The sequence below is a fragment of the Oncorhynchus tshawytscha genome, linkage group LG34 (assembly GCF_018296145.1).
Source record: "Oncorhynchus tshawytscha isolate Ot180627B linkage group LG34, Otsh_v2.0, whole genome shotgun sequence".
Taxonomy (NCBI): domain Eukaryota; kingdom Metazoa; phylum Chordata; class Actinopteri; order Salmoniformes; family Salmonidae; genus Oncorhynchus; species Oncorhynchus tshawytscha.
This window is the reverse complement of record NC_056462.1, coordinates 274,730-292,038: the sequence shown is the minus strand read 5'-3', so window position 1 is coordinate 292,038 and position 17,309 is coordinate 274,730. Positions and strand designations below refer to the sequence as shown.

The 17,309-nt window shown below is 41.3% G+C and overlaps 1 protein-coding gene across 1 annotated transcript in view; it reads right to left on the bottom strand.

Moving 5' to 3' along the window:
- LOC112231656 (tetraspanin-5) overlaps positions 1 to 9,572 on the bottom strand; it is a 41,606-nt gene extending 32,034 nt beyond the window's left edge. The window contains exons 1-3 of the mRNA XM_024398353.2: positions 9,178 to 9,572; positions 4,265 to 4,315; positions 3,023 to 3,169 (exon numbers count right to left, since the gene is read on the bottom strand). Coding sequence (XP_024254121.1) covers positions 3,023 to 3,169; positions 4,265 to 4,315; positions 9,178 to 9,261 — 282 coding nt within the window. The 5' untranslated portion in view covers positions 9,262 to 9,572. The remainder of the gene's footprint in view (positions 1 to 3,022; positions 3,170 to 4,264; positions 4,316 to 9,177) is intronic.
- Between the last annotated feature and the right edge of the window lie 7,737 nt (positions 9,573 to 17,309).

Below are 17,309 nucleotides of genomic sequence, written 5' to 3'. Positions count from 1 at the left end.
CAAAATTGCCCTTGCTAGAAGCATGTGTTTCAGACATAAGGAAGTGGATGGCTGCAAACTTTCTACTTTTAAACTCAGACAAAACAGAGATGCTTGATCTAGGTCCCAAGAAACAAAGAGATCTTCTGTTGAATCTGACAATTAATCTTAATGGTTGTACAGTCGTCTCAAATAAAACTGTGAAGGACCTCGGCGTTACTCTGGACCCTGATCTCTTTTTTGAAGAACATATCAAGACCGTTTCAAGGACAGCTTTTTTCCATCTACGTAACATTGCAAAAATCAGAAACTTTCTGTCCAAAAATGATGCAGAAAAATTTATCCATGCTTTTGTCACTTCTAGGTTAGACTACTGCAATGCTCTACTTTCCGGCTACCCGGATAAAGCACTAAATAAACTTCAGTTGGTGCTAAATACGGCTGCTAGAATCCTGAGTAGAACCAAAAAATTTGATCATATTACTCCAGTGCTAGCCTCTCTACACTGGCTTCCTGTCAAAGCAAGGGCTGATTTCAAGGTTTTACTGCTAACCTACAAAGCATTATATGGGCTTGCTCCTACCTATCTTTCTGATTTGGTCCTGCCGTACATACCTACACGTACGCTACGGTCACAAGACGCAGGCCTCCTAATTGTCCCTAGAATTTCTAAGCAAACAGCTGGAGGCAGGGCTTTCTCCTATAGAGCTCCATTTTTATGGAACGGTCTGCCTACCCATGTCGGAGACGCAAACTCGGTCTCAACCTTTAAGTCCTTACTGAAGACTTATCTCTTCAGTGGGTCATATGATTGAGTGTAGTCTGGCCCAGGAGTGGGAAGGTGAACGGAAAGGCTCTGGAGCAACGAACCGCCCTTGCTGTCTCTGCCTGGCCGGTTCCCCTCTTCCCACTGGGATTCTCTGCCTCTAACCCTATTACAGGGGCTGAGTCACTGGCTTACTGGGGCTCTCTCATGCCGTCCCTGGAAGGGGTGCGTCACCTGAGTGGGTTGATTCACTGATGTGGTCATCCTGTCTGGGTTGGCGCCCCCCCTTGGGCTGTGCCATGGCGGAGATCTTTGTGGGCTATACTCAGCCTTGTCTCAGGATGGTAAGTTGGTGGTTGAAGATATCCCTCTAGTGGTGTGGGGGCTGTGCTTTGGCAAAGTGGGTGGGGTTATATCCTTGGCCTTTCTAGGGAGTTTTTCCTAGCCACCGTGCTTCTACACCTGCATTGCTTGCTGTTTGGGGTTTTAGGCTGGGTTTCTGTACAGCACTTTGAGATATCAGCTGATGTACGAAGGGCTATATAAATAAATTTGATTTGACTGAATTTTCGTTTTTTTTTTGGTAGCCAAACATGACGAACAAAACGGAGCGATTTCTCCTACACAAAGAATCTTTCAGGAAAAACTGAAAATTTGCTATCTAACTGAGAGTCTCCTCATTGAAAACATCCGAAGTTCTTCAAAGGTAAATGATTTTATTTGAATGCTTTTCTTGTTTTTGTGAAAATGTTGCCCACTGAATGCTATGCTAAATGCTACGCTAGCTATCAATAATCTTACACAAATGCTTGTTTTGCTATGGTTGAAAAGCATATTTTGAAAATCTGAGATGACAGTGTTGTTAACAAAAGGCTAAGCTTGAGAGCTAGCATATTTATTTCATTTCATTTGCGATTTTCATGAATAGTTAACGTTGCGTTATGGTAATGAGCTTGAGGCTGTATTCACGATCCCGGATCCGGGATGGCTAGAATCAAGAGGTTTTAATGAAGTTATGTTAAAAATATCCTAAAGATGTATTCCATACTTAGTTTGGCATGTTTCTACAGGCTGTAATGGCCAGAACTGAACGCGCTTTTGGATTTGTTTACCAAACGCCCGAACAAAAGAAGATATTTGGACATAACTGATGGACATTATCGAACAAATCAAACATTTATGGTGGAACTGGGGTTCCTGGGAGTGCATTCTGATGAAGATCATCAAAGGTAAGTGAATATTTAAAATGCTATTTCTGAGTAATGTTTACTACCCAATATGGCGGGTATCTTTTTGGCTGCTTTGTTGTTTAAAGGCTGTACTCAGATTATTGCATGGTTTGCATTCTCCGTAAAGTTTTTTTGAAATCTGACACAGCGGTTGCATTAAGGAGAAGTTTATCGAAAGTTCCATGTATAATAGTCGTATCTTTATCAATGTTTATTTTGAGTACTTCTGTAAATTGATGTGGCTCTCTGCAATATCACCACATATTTTAGAACTACTGAACGTATTGTGCCAATGTAAACTCAGATTTTTTCATATAAATATGAACTTTATCAAACAAAACATACATGTAGTGTGTAACATGAAGTCCTATGAGTGTCATCTGCTGAAGATCAAAGGTTAGTGATTAATTTTATCTCTATTTCTGCTTTTTGTGACTCCTCTCTTTGGCTGGAAAAAATGGCTGTGTTTTTCTGTGACTTGGTGGTGACCTAACAATCGTTTGTGATGCTTTCGCTGTAAATCCTTTTTGAAATCAGACACTGTGGCTGGATTAACGAGAATTTTATCTTTAAAATGGTGTAAAATACTTGTATGCTTGAGGAATTTTAATTATGAGATTTCTGTTGTTTTGAATTTGGCGTCCTGCACTTTCACTGGCTGTTGGGAGGCGGAACCCCAGTCCTAGACAGGTTAAAAGCACAGTCAAATTAGTGTATGTAAACTTCTAACCAACTGGAATTGTGATACAGTGAATTATAAGTGAAATAATCTGTCTGTAAACAATTGTTGGAAAAATTACTTCTGTCATGCACAAAGTAGATGTCCTAACCGACTTGCCAAAACTATAGTTTGTTAACAAGAAATTTGTGGAGTGGTTGAAAAACTAGTTTTAATGACTCTAACCTAAGTGGATGTAAACGTCCGACTTCAACTGTATAATTGCTTGGTAGGGTAGGGTTAAGTATTGACAAGGGGAGGAAAAATACTTCCAATATTATGTCATATCAATGTAAAATATAATGGTCTTGAATAAAAAGGGGAACATACAAACTTGAGAAGGAAAGAGTTCTCCCTCAGTGCTCCGATGCAGCCGGCAAAGCCAAGGATAAACATAACTCCTCCCACCACCAGGAAGAGCCAGACGGGGTCAAAGCCCCCCAGGTCTGTGATGGACGAGATGTTGGAGAGCACACCCTGGAGAGAGAGCGAGAGAGAGAGAGAGATCACTAGATATATTTGACTCATGAAGAGTCAATTAGTCATGTTATTTATTCATAGTCAATCATGTCAACTGTTTTAAAGAGTTTGAAACATGGAGCTTGAGCAATCATGCATATATGCATATATGTGTGTGTGTGTTCTTAACCTTATTGGACATACAAAAATGATTCCACTCTAGGTCTCTCACGACAAAGACACAAGCATTTTGGGCTCCCGAGTGGCACAGTCCCTAGTTCAAATCCAGGCTGAATCACATCCGGCCGTGACTGGGAGACCCATAAGGCGGAGCACAATTGGCCCAGTGTCATCTGGGTTTGGTCGGGGGAGGCCGTCATTGTAAATAGGAATTTGTTCTTAACTGGCTTGCCTAGTTAAATAAATAAATAAATAAACATATTCATGCATGCACGCACACATCCACACCAGGATATGTACACGCACACACACATATATGCATGACAGTGTGGAAATATGAGCCAAAAGACGAGAAACCCATTTTTTCATTGTGTTATCCCTAATAAATACAAATGAACCTGTGAATGTCCAATCCATTCAGGAGCTATTGTGTAGTCACGCTTCCCACAGGAAAACTCCAGTGTTTTCACTTTTTTTGACAGAAATGATCGCATGCAGGGCAGGTGGATGTGGAATACTCTTTAACATGGGTCAGTCTCGTCATAGACTTATAAACCTGTGATCTATTACCATGGCATATGATACTTCTTTATTGGTAGAACAGAAATAATAAATAACACTAGGATCTCTTCTATAACACTTAAAGCCTGCAAGCATAATGCTTTATAACTTGTTATAAGCATGTATATGAGCCTTTATAATGTGTTATAAACAGGCTTATATTGACTCAAATTGGCTGGTATTTAGTCTGGATCATTATTAAATAATTATAAGACATTATGCTAAAAAAGTCTTACAATGCATTATAACTGCATCATAATGCACTATACCTGCAGACACTTGCAATGTGTTTCGAATTCTTTGAGCAGTCAGCTAGCAGATCATTAGTTATCTAGAGGATACAGGACACCCAGGGATCTCAGCTGGACTCACCTTCTCACTCCATGCCCAAAGCCCTATGCCAAGGAACGCCACTCCAAGTAACTGTGAACCACGAGAGAGAGAGAAAGTATTTTAGATATGACTTATTAATATAAAACTAGAGACATCCTCTCTGGCTTATCTACTGAGTTGTGGTTGAGGAAAGTTATTCCACCATTAATCAACCATCAAGATATGAAAAATGTGCACAGGTATGCTGTACTGAATATTGTTGGGGTTAACATCAACCAATTATTGCTGTTATGTAGGAGGATTCCTCAATTTATTGGGGCCAGGAATTTAGAACTGCCATAACTCTATGGACTATGGAATACGCAAAATTATATAACCCTGAAATAATGTGAGCAAAAATACTACAGCACAATAGCCTCCTGCATTTCCATCAATGCGATACCCGTAAAAGCTATTGATGAGGGAGAAACTGTACAGGCATTTCATTAACTGGGTTATCATCTTGTGCTAAAGCACATGGACTGAACCACTGTTTATGTTACTTAATATTCGTCACAGTATCCAGGACAAACCCTGAAATGTACATGGCCCTAGTGTCGGAGGTTTTCTAGGGCCTCCTACAACACTAGGGCCTCCTACACTAGGATGAATCTTTAAAAGCAATTTGAAAGCATAATAAAGGAAGCACAAGTTTTCTGCAGAGATACAGTTTGCTCTTTCAGTGCTTTGATTTAAGAACAGGTCATCTGTGTGCCATGTATCTTAAATTATAACATTGTAAGTATGACATGGCCCTCAAACCTAAGCCTTACACTTGCCTGTAGCTCTTCCCTGCCCTCAAGATGGTAAAATGGTCAAATAAATGACTCTGCAATTAAATTATATAAAGACACTTTTTTGATATGACGATGACCACAAGAGTTGGGAAAACAGCACAAACAGATCTTAGACCAGGCTAGATTAGGCCTTGACTAGTTCTGGACTAAAGAGCACTCTAAGTGCCAGTTTCCATGATACAGATTAAGCCCAGTGCTGGCTTAAAAACCATATTGAAATTGAGATTGTCCATTGAAAATGATTATTAGTCCAAGAGGCTTATATTCAGGACACTGGCTCAGAATCGCCAAATAGAAAGGGCTTTTTAGTCCAGGACTAGGCTTAATTGTGTCCAGTGAACCTGCCTATAGGTTTTATATCAATGGATCTACATCCTTATAACAGAAGTCATATATACTTGAATTAATATAGTGCACATCCATCCGTAACAATTAGATTTGCCTCACTGTGTTTTAGAGCGCCGTAGTGTACATTTAACCTGAAGTTCACTTCACCTGTCAAGTTATGCTGTACAAGATGTGAGGATCTACCGTATATGAAAATAAATAATTATCCCAAAATTATTGATATGATTTTTTGTTGTTTTATAAGACAAGGATTCCATCAGTAGTCTACTGAATGTATAATCTAACCTATCAATCAGCACGGGAACATCTTACAATGGCAACAAATTGTAGACTATGGGAAGCACTGTGTGAACAGATATCACAGACTATATACCAGGTTATACTGTATGACTCAAACAATCAATCTGATATATAATGGTTCACTTCAGAAGACATAGTCGAAACACGTTGCATGCACCATATCTGCATTTGTTTTCTGGTCTTTTTGGAGTGTATTGATGGCGAAAATGATATAATGTGTTACAACTTCAATACATTTGTATGTACAAAGATACCCTATCTATTTTGGATATAGATGTAATTCATGCCCCCTTATCCTTTAGTGCCACTCGACCTATTGTCACTTCAGTGAAGGCAATTTGCAATCATGAATTTGGGGTCCCACTTTAAATGTCCCTTAGCATAGATTCGAATAGAATAGATACACTATTGTCAATTTCATAAGAAACAGACATTTGTATACTGTATATCTCAACCTGCCCCCATATACTGTGCTGTATATACACACGTTGAAAGGTGCAGTGTCAGCCATGGAGCAGCTCTTCTGGATGGAGAGCAGTTTAAGTGTAAATGCCTTGCTCAGATGCACAAATGCAGTTGATGGTACCTGCCAGTACTGGCCAGTTTACGCCTGGCCCGAGGCTTGAAACAGCAACCTTCCAGCTACTGGTCCAACTAGGCAACCTGCCTCCATGGTAGGCAGGCACAATGAAATGATTGTAGAGATAAATATTAATATGATAATACAGTATTGTGACAGTAGACTACTTAGGCTACAACTTGAGTAATTACATGTTAACATTACATTTGTAAACTCAACAAAATCCTTGACATTTGTGCATGTCACAAACATGTACGTGGAACAAGTAAACCTACCTAGACTTCAGTTACACTGTAGCCTACCTACACTCATCTGCCAGTTTATTAGGTACACCCATCTAGTACCGGGTCGTACCCCCTTTGCCTCCAGATCAGCCTGAATTCTTTGGAGCATGGATTCTACAAGTCAGAAACGTTCCACAGGGATGTTGGTCCATGCTGGACAGTGGTACACCACCTCCACTAGCCTGTACCGTTGACACTAGGCAGGATGGGTCCATGGACTGAGGCTGCTTAGGCCAAATCCTGACTCTGCCATCAGATGCATGACGCAACCGGAACCATGATTCATAGGACCAGGCAATGTTTTTCCACTCCTCAATTGTCCAGTGTTGGTGATTGCGTGCCCACTGGAGCCCCTTCTTCTTGTTTTTAGCTGATAGGAATGGAACCCAGTGTGGTCATCTGCTGCAATTGCCCATCTGTGACAAGGATCGAAGAGTTGTGCATTCTGAGATGCAATTCTGCACACCACTGTGCAGAACTGTTATTTGTCTGTTTGTGGCCCGGCTGTTAGCTTGGACTCGCTTGCAATTCTCCTTCGACAACATGCTGTTTTCGCCCACAAGACTGCCGCTGACTTTTTTTCCCTTCTTTTTTTTGTCATCATTCTAGGAGGAGCAATCAATTTTCATGAGTGGGGTGGTGTACCTAAAAAAACTGACCGGTGAGTGTATATCTACTCTAGGCTATAATGACATATAGGCCCCTATGTATGCAGTATGGCTATAGGGTTCAATGGAGAATGCCATTAATTTTCACAGATTTGGAGGCAAGGCCTCAGTTCCTGCATTCTACAGCCTACTGGCAATTGATAGATGTACGGCCAGAAGGAAACACTGTATCCTTAACCTTGTTCTGAACACCTCCAAAACAAAGGTAATGTGGTTTAGTAAGAAGAATGCCCATCGTCCCACAGGTGTTATTACAACCTCTTGAGGGTTTAGAGCTTGGGGGTATTTATTTTATTTTACCTTTATTTAACTAGGCAAGTCAGTTAAGAACAAATTCTTATTTTCAATGACGGCCTAGGAACAGTGGGTTAACTGCCAGTTCAGGGGCAGAACGACAGATTTGTACCTTGTCAGCTTGCAACCTTCCGTTTCCAACGCTCTAACCACTAGGCTACCCTGCCGCCCCTGGCTAGACGGTACACTGTCCTTCTCTCTGCACATATCAAAGCTGCAGGCTTAAGTTAAATCTAGACTTGGTTTCGTCTATCGCAATCGCTTCTCTTTCACCCCAGCTGCCAAACTAACCCTGATTCAGATGACCATCCTACCCATGCTAGATTACGGAGACATCATTTATAGAACGATAGGTAAGAGTGCTCTTAAACGGCTAGATGTTCTTTACAATTCGGCCATCATATTTGCCACCAATGCTCCTTATAGGACACATTACTGCACTCTATACTCCTCTGTAAACTGGTCATCTCCGTATACCCGTCGCAAGACCCACTGGTTGATGCTTATTTTATAAAACCCTCTTAGGCCTCACTCCCCCCCTATCTGAGATATCTACTGCAGCCCTTATCCTCCACATACAACACCCATTCTTTTTCTGCCAGTCACATTCTGTTAAAGGTCCCCAAAGGTCTTTTCAGTTCGCTGCAGCTAGCGACTGGAACGAGCTGAAACAAACACTCAAACTGGACAGTTTTATCTCAATCTCTTCTTTCAAAGACTCAACCTTGGACACTCTTACTGACCTTCTTGCCCTTTGTGCTGTTGTCTGTGCCCAATAATGTTTGTACCATGTTTTGTGCTGCTACCATGTTGTTGTATGTTGTGTTGCTACAATGCTGTATTGTCATGTGTTGCTGCCTTGCTATGATGTTGTCTTAGGTCTATCTTGTTGTGATGTGTGTTTAGTCCTATATTTAAAATTTGTATTTATGTTTTATTTCAGGCCCCGTCCCCGCAGGAGGCCTTTTGGTAGGCGGTCATTGTAAATAAGAATTTGTTCAAAACTGACTTGCCTAGTTAAATAAAGATTAAATATCAGATAAAGTAGATATTTTTCTCAATAGTCTGCATGTTGACATAATTGTCAAGCACAGTGATGCCAATATGTTGCAAAATAGAAACAATAGAGGGAGATGATGTAAGATGTAAGCTGCTAGGAGTGCCATGAGCAGTAGGCCTACAAATTTAATGACAAAAAATGACATTATGACGTAATCACAAATGGATGCTTAGAATTACAACGAGCAGCAAGAGGAAAGCTGCTTATCTAGGTCCGGACCCCGCGTTTATCAAAATAAACCATAATTCTACTATTTTAGTTCAACATTGCCGCATTTACCACCGATTCGGCTATTATTGGTGTCCCGTATGTTGGTCTCCTCATTAAGCACCTATTCAATGTTAATAATGGTCGACCAATAACCTAATGTGCACTGCATTCAGATTTCAATTCGATCAATTATGTTATTTATTGCATCCGTTGATGTAAGACTTTAAAAAAACCATTAATGATACAAATTCCTTGCCCATTTCCCCCCATATGTGAAACGCAGGCCAAGGTTGAAAAGCATTTCAATATGATGTAGGCTAGTCTATAAAGCCATGACAGACACTGAAAACGTCATATAGCAGATTTACTTACCCAAAATATTATATTGAATCCAAATATGAAATATTTGATACAGCAACTGACTTCATGAGCCTTGAAATACTTTCCGGACATCATTTGGCTCGTATTTACAAATGTCGCCCACCAGAATAGGGCTAAATCACATCCAATCTGGTTTGGGTTCGACAGTTCGTTTCGGAAAACCCGCAGTTAACGGTTCAACCAGTAGAAATGTTCCGACAATTGTTCAGCGTGTAATAACGTTCAACATCTTGCTTCCTCTTTGAAATGCGTAGGGTCACAAACTATCTGCTTTAAAACAAATATCGAATGTCGTATCCTATATATTTCACCTACAGTATATGAGTCCAACCAGATTAAAACCTTTCTTCTGTCTGGTCCATGATCTAGACATGGCTGTTATTTGATGGACGTGTCTGCCTACCAATGAGAGCTTTCATGTCATGACTATGTATGCCACGTTCAAAACAACTGGGAACTCGGAACATGAAACTTGGAAATCTACGACTTCCGAGCGTTCAAAACAACTGGGAAACAACTAGTTTTGAACAGTCATCCAACTCTGAAATCCTTTTTCTGGAGCTCCGATTTTCCGTCCTGAAGTTCACGGACGTCATGATTTGACCTCATATTTTTCCGAGTTCCCGGTTGTTTTGAACGCGACAATAGACCTTTAACAAAGATAGACCACAGCCTGTAGTTTCCAACGGGAACAAATGAGTAATAGTTGGCAGAACAATTAGGAGGAGGGCAGAGCCAAGCAAGAGCTAGCGATATCATATTGGCGCGTTCTAGCATGTAATTGCAAATTTCCGTAAGATAAAGCAAAAACTAGTTTCACCCTAGCACTCCTGAACGTTTTATTTATAAAAAATGTTTGGCAAAGGGCCGGCCACCGGCCACTGGGCTTCTTCTCACCATCACATTTGATAGTGAGTGGAAACGCCAAGCGGATGCTTCACATTTATACATCCGGTGAAATATCTGCCTCATTGTTCTGTCTGTGCCTATACCCTGGTTTTAATGTCCATACCTATACCACAGCGCAGCAGTTTGTTTTGACTTGCAAAGGCGGTAGGTTGCCTAATGAGCGTTGGGCCGGTAACTGAAAGTTTGCTAGATCGAATCCCAGAGCTGACAAGGTAAAAATATGTCGTTCTGCCTCTGAACAAGGCAGTTATAAGCCACTGTTCACATAAGAATTTGTTCTTAACTGACTTGCCTAGTAAAATAAAATAAAAAGCAGCCTGGCAAAGTTGCATATTAAAGAAAAGCGTTTACACTCCTTCTGATGAAAAATTGACTAAATTAGTTTAATTCTATTAGGAAATACGTAATCGGGACAATTGTCAAACTGTTCTTAGGGGATGTGTGTGTGAATAGGGGTGAACTGCAAACTTGTGGCGCAGCAGTCTAAGAGGCGCTGCGTCTCAGTGCAAGAGCTGTATCATATCCAGCTGTGATTGGAGATGGGCGACGCACAATTGGCCCAGTGTAAACAATAATTTGTTCTTAATTGACTTGCCAAGTTAAATAAAGGTTACATTTACATTTAAAAAAATGTCCATAGTTCAATAAAGACATGTTATTGATAATTACAGTCAGCAGCCATATCACCTGGCATTCTTCTGCTGTCCTGGGTTGCACCCAGTTGGGCTTTGGAAAAGGTTTCTACTGTGATGAGGACACTGTTCTCAAAGGGTGCCACCCTTGCTAAAACTATAAACTGATGCCCTGATTGAGGACAAGTATTCCAGGGCAGGGCTGTGCAGACGTTTCAGTGGGCAGGGTACCCCTCCCTGAATTTTTTTTTCTATTTTAAGCATTCATTTCTAGAAATTACAGCCCCTGTAGTGATTTTTCTTTTTTGAATATGCCTATATATTTATTGCAACAACACACTTACTCATCACAAATTGTAAGCAAGCTAACTTAGTTGCCTCCTAAAGACATTATTGAGATCGGTAAAAGAGGGTGGGCTATTGATGTTGATGATTGATGAGCTAGCTAACTTGCAAATGTCCGATAAATCACAATGAGTAAAAATGATTTTATCTTAAATTCTTCTAAATAATAACTTAACTAAATAACTTCATAGTATAATATTATAACCCATGATATATGTCTGGCTGGCTAGTGGCCTGTGTGGATATTGTAGTATATTGTGGTTAGCTAGAGTCAACTAACTCTGTTGCTGCTGACACACCTGCAACTCCATACTGAAGAGATTTTGGCGTTAGGTCAGAGGATAGTTGATGCAGCCGCTCCTCTCCTCTCTTTTTGAGTCTCACTGCTGCGTGTATCAGCCAACCAGACCGAATCTTGATGATGATGTAATCAAGTGTTATAAAGTGTTAATCAAATGTTATGCTGCTGTGGCAGTACTGTTGATATTTAAAGTATGTAGCTCTTCTCACACAAACACACCTATAGCTAGGTGAGGTCTTGGGTTAGGTATTCTGGTCCTGCCTAACACACCCATCGCAAGACATGCATGATCGGATACCGGGAGCTTGCAATCTCAGTGGACAGACCGGGAAACAGGCGCAACCAATCGCGAGCGAGATCCAGGGCAGACCAAAAGGCGAAACCAATGGACGGGGTGGGGGGTGGCGAACTTGACGGCGACCTATACCACCACCCAATGGGGCACTTGGTGATTGGGAGGGCAAAGGGTGAGGTGCTCAGACACAGTTAGGCCTCTATCTGTGCACGTTCCTGTCCCAGGGCTTTATCCCAAATGTCCAAACTAAAGTCCTACTCCGGTCCCTCATACTGTCATGGCCATCTAACCATATAGTCACACAGCTCAAATACACTCACTGTGCTATAATTACTGTGTAATTATTCCTGTTAGTAAAATGTAGCATTGTAATTACAGTTTAAGGTTACTGCTGTAAGTACAGGTTAAAAATGACTAATAACAATACTTGTTAGACTGTACTCACAAGAATACTTGGCCTAAACAGTAATCAGATTAAAAGTGTCACCAAATCAGATAGGAACTTTACACAGAGCAAATTAAACGTAAAATAAACAGCTGTTGGTCTCATTTTGTCACTTACACGAAACCCAAACAGGCTGCGCGCGTGCGCTATCGTGCATACATTTATTTTGCCCCCCCCCCCACCAAACGCGATAACGACACGCAGGTTTAAATATCAAAACAACTCTGAACCAATGACATTAAATTTGGAGACAGGTCGAAAAGCATTAAACATGTATGGCAATTTAGCTAGTTAGCTTGCACTTGCTAGCTAACGTTAATTTGTCCTATTTAGCTAACTTGCTGTTGCTAGCTAATTTGTCCTGGGATATAAACATTGAGTTGTTATTTTACCTGAAATGCACAAGGACCTCTACTCCGACAATTAATCCACACATAAAACGGCCAACCGAATCGTTTCTAGTCATCTCTCCTTCCAGGCTTTTTCATCGTTTAACTTATATGATGATTGCATCTAAACTTTCATTGTATTACCAGACTACCGGCAAAACAGTTAGTCTTTCAATCACCCACGTGGGTATAACCAATGAGGAGATGGCACGTGGGTATCTGCTTCTATAAACCAATGAGGAGATGGGAGAGGCAGGACTTGCAGTGCGATCTGCGGCAGAAATAAGAATGAGTTCTATTTTAGCCCTTGGCAACGCAGACGCTCGTTGGTGCGCTCGAGCAGTGTGGGTGCAATAATTGAATAACATGGATTTCTAAATTTATTTTGCGACACTCGCGCACGCGACGTGTCCGGTCTGGTCAGCATGTTACTGGCTTTATCGCTTCACCTTTCTTGCCCACTGAACCAGCCTGTCGATTATTCAAAAGCAAACATCCCATTACTGATTAGACACACAGTATTCTACTAAATATTTTTTTCTAATTTCTTATGTTCTATCAGGCAAGATCTGAAAGACTAAAATGTAACATTTGTTTTTTTATGATTGTTGTTGTCGTTGCATTTGTTTTTATTATGAAAATAGTTGTTTGCAATGGGACTCGCATGATGATATATACAAATGAAAAACCTAAATTGTTTGAACACATATGTAGCTAACAGGTGTAACTTCGAAGTGAAAGTAGCAGTATGGTCCAGGCACAGGAGGCAACAAATGTGCAAATGTCCTAAGGACAGTTTTCACAGCTGTGAGTTGACCCATTATCTTCCCTCTCATATGGTCCAATAGCCAGTTGTGTATCATTAGAGCCCTCTATGAAGGTCTGAAACAATCTCTCAATATGAGGCTTCTTGTATTTTGTTAGTAAAACTTAGCATAATAGTTCTACTAATAATTATTCTGAATAATAACAATAGGACCATTATTTTGGGGGAAAATACATACTTCCCATCAAGTATTATTATTATGAATTAAGAATACATTTCTTTACTGAAAGGTGAAGAATCTGTAGTTTGTTATGATTTCAATAGCTTTAAAAAAAATCCTGTATAATAACCTTTTTGTCAGCAAATAGCCTATGAATCTAAAACCATAAATTAAAATATTTTTTTAATTCAGGAAAATGATCGTTATAATACCATTATTGCATGTAAAGCATATGGCATTGGTAATTGCATCCCTAAACGATATGTAATGCCTATTTCGTTAATACACAGACAAACAATACGATTTTACTTCTGAAGTGAGAAGACATCAAAAGACAACATGTCAACAGGAACTTGAGGCAGTTTGCTGACAAATTTAGCACGTGCTTTGTAGTAGCCTACTAAATACTTCAAGGTTCTCTGTTAAGTTAAGTTCGGTCTAGGGGGGGCACTTAAATTTCCCCAGTCATAAAACAAAACGTTGACATCCATTTCCTCCGCGTTTGGCTTGTGCTTTTTCATCCAGGAGCATTGCTTGCAGGATGCCAAAGTTTGTGAGCAGTTGCAACTTGTAGAGAAAGATGCATATATTTTTCTCAACAATCATATCCATATGCATTCTGCAAACAGAAGTATGTGGATATACACTGCTCAAAAAATAAAGGGAACACTAAAATAACACATCCTAGATCTGAATGAATGAAATATTCTTATTAAATACTTTTTCTTTACAGTTGAATGTGATAACAAAATCACACAAAAATTATCAATGGAAATCAAATTTATCAACCCATGGAGGTCTGGATTTGGAGTCACACTCAAAATTAAAGTGGAAAACCACACTACAGGCTGATCCAACTTTGATGTAATGTCCTTAAAACAAGTCAAAATGAGGCTCAGTAGTGTGTGTGGCCTCCACGTGCCTGTATTACCTCCATACAACGCCTGGGCATGCTCCTGATGAGGTGGCGGATGGTCTCCTGAGGGATCTCCTCCCAGACCTGGACTAAAGCATCCACCAACTCCTGGACAGTCTGTGGTGCAACGTGGCGTTGGTGGATGGAGCAAGACATGATGTCCCAGATGTGCTCAATTGGATTCAGGTCTGGGGAACGGGCGGGCCAGTCCATAGCATCAATGCCTTCCTCTTGCAGGAACTGCTGACACACTCCAGCCACATGAGGTCTAGCATTGTCTTGCATTAGGAGGAACCCAGGGCCAACCGCACCAGCATATGGTCTCACAAGGGGTCTGAGGATCTCATCTCGGTACCTAATGGCAGTCAGGCTACCTCTGGCGAGCACATGGAGGGCTGTGCGGCCCCACAAAGAAATGCCACCCCACACCATGACTGACCCACCGCCAAACCGGTCATGCTGGAGGATGTTGCAGGCAGCAGAACGTTCTCCACGGCGTCTCCAGACACCGTCACGTCTGTCATGTGCTCAGTGTGAACCTGCTTTCATCTGTGAAGAGCACAGGGCGCCAGTGGCGAATTTGCCAATCTTGGTGTTCTCTGGCAAATGCCAAACGTCCTGCACGGTGTTGGGCTGTAAGCACAACCCCCACCTGTGGACGTCGGGCCCTCATACCACCCTCATGGAGTCTGTTTCTGACCGTTTGAGCAGACACATGCACATTTGTGGCCTTCTGGAGGTAATTTTGCAGTGCAGTGCTCTGGCAGTGCTCCTCCTGCTCCTCCTTGCACAAAGGCAGAGGTAGCGGTCCTGCTGCTGGGTTGTTGCCCTCCTATGGCCTCCTCCATGTCTCCTGGTAGCACCTCCATGCTCTGGACACAACGCTGACAGACACAGCAAACCTTCTTGCCACAGCTCGCATTGATGTGCCATCCTGGATGAGCTGCACTACCTGAGCCACTTTTGTGGGTTGTAGACTCTGTCTCATGCTACCACTAGAGTGAAAGCACCGCCAGCATTCAAAAGTGACCAAAACATCAGCCAGGAAGCATAGGAACTGAGAAGTAGTCTGTGATCACCACCTGCAGAACCACCCCTTTAATGGGGGTGTCTTGCTAATTGCCTATAATTTCCACCTGTTGTCTATTCCATTTGCACAACAACATGTGACATTTATTGTCAATCAGTGTTGCTTCCTAAGTGGACATTTTGATTTCACAGAAATGTGATTGACTTGGAGTTACATTGTGTTGTTTAAGTGTTCCCTTTATTTTTTTGATCAGTTTACATTTCAGACGTGCTTTGGAATACCATTTGGAGAACTAGGGAGGAGCGGGTGGTTTAGGCCACTGCGACAGGGTGAAGTCTCCAATAATGAGCGTAGGAGTCTGAAAAAGAAAATGGAATAGATGCATAATGGCACACGTAATGATGCCACGCGTAATGGACATTTGCCCTTGGTTAGCCAACTCACTGCGGTTGCTTCCATCTTGAAACAGAAATCCATTCCAAGACAGATCAACGACTCTTGTCAATCGTTCTGAGAGAGCTTTTTGCTACGAAGAAAATCTGAGTTGTCTATAATACCCTTAAGACACTATGAGATCAACCAGCAGATGTGTCGCGCATTACCAATGTCACAGGTAAGAATATCGCCAAATACCCCAACAAGTATTATCATTTATTTGTACTTGGATGAGTAAATTATTTGTTTATTTTTAGAGGGTTCATCATGACGACTGCAAGACTGGTGCTGGAAAACAACATTTGCTTTGGGAAGTGTAGTAGTCCAGTGTGCAATACCAACAGCGAACACAGCGACCACACTTCTTGCGTTCACTGCTCACCAGTCAAATTTGCCAAGTCTCTGGAGTTGAAATGCAAGAACACCACTCAGGTAACTAAAAGTGGTGACGGTGTTGGAGGACTGTCAGTGCGAATTGAAAGGACTGTGCTCCCACAGCCGGCAAGGACCCTCTCTTTTTGATCCAATCTTAATTAGAAACATACTGTAATGACCTGACTAGATCATAAAGGAACAATTGTCCAGACAGAGGATTGAGTTTACGAATTGACGGTTTATTAAACCAACTTTACACAGGCTACTGTTTGGCAGTAGCCCACGCCAAATAAATGAAAGATAACCCACAAGCCAATCGTGACCTTCTCTTGTGAAGCCCAGACGTAAGAGAGAGAACAAATGCTAAAACCTGGTCTTAACTTCCAATGCTCCATCCCCCTGCCCAACCCCCCTCCACGCCACTCCGCCAACCGCCAGGATGCCCGGCATCAGAACATTCCAGGCATTCCCGTGACTGGCAGATAGCAGGTTGATTGGCATGTCGGACCCCGCGAACACTGGGTACTGGTAAGTACAACACAACCACCTACTAGCCTAACACATACAATACCATGAAGGAGATTCAGCATTTCATATTATTCTGTACATAAATCCGAGACACTCCATTTATAGGTTACGTTTTGTATGGTATGTATTAGTTTGTGGATGTCCATCATCCATATCGTATGAAATGTTACGAATTGCAATTTATACATTTTACGAATTTGCATAACATACACTATGTTACAAATTTGCTCAAATTCAAATGTATGTTACCAATTGGTTGTTCTTAGGGTTACAGTTAAGGTTAGGAGTTAGGGGAAGGGTTAGCTAACATGCTAAGTAGTTGCAAAGTAGCTAAAAAGTAGTTGTAAAGTCTAATTAGCTAAAGTTGTCCATGATGGTATTCGAACACGCAACCTTTGGGTAGCTAGATGTTCCCGTTATACACCCACCTGTGGGGTTACTAGACTTCGCGTTATACGTTGTCTAAAAGTACTTGGTTTTATATATACACTTAAAGATCTATGTAAATGTAATTACTCAAATATAGTTAAGTATCAG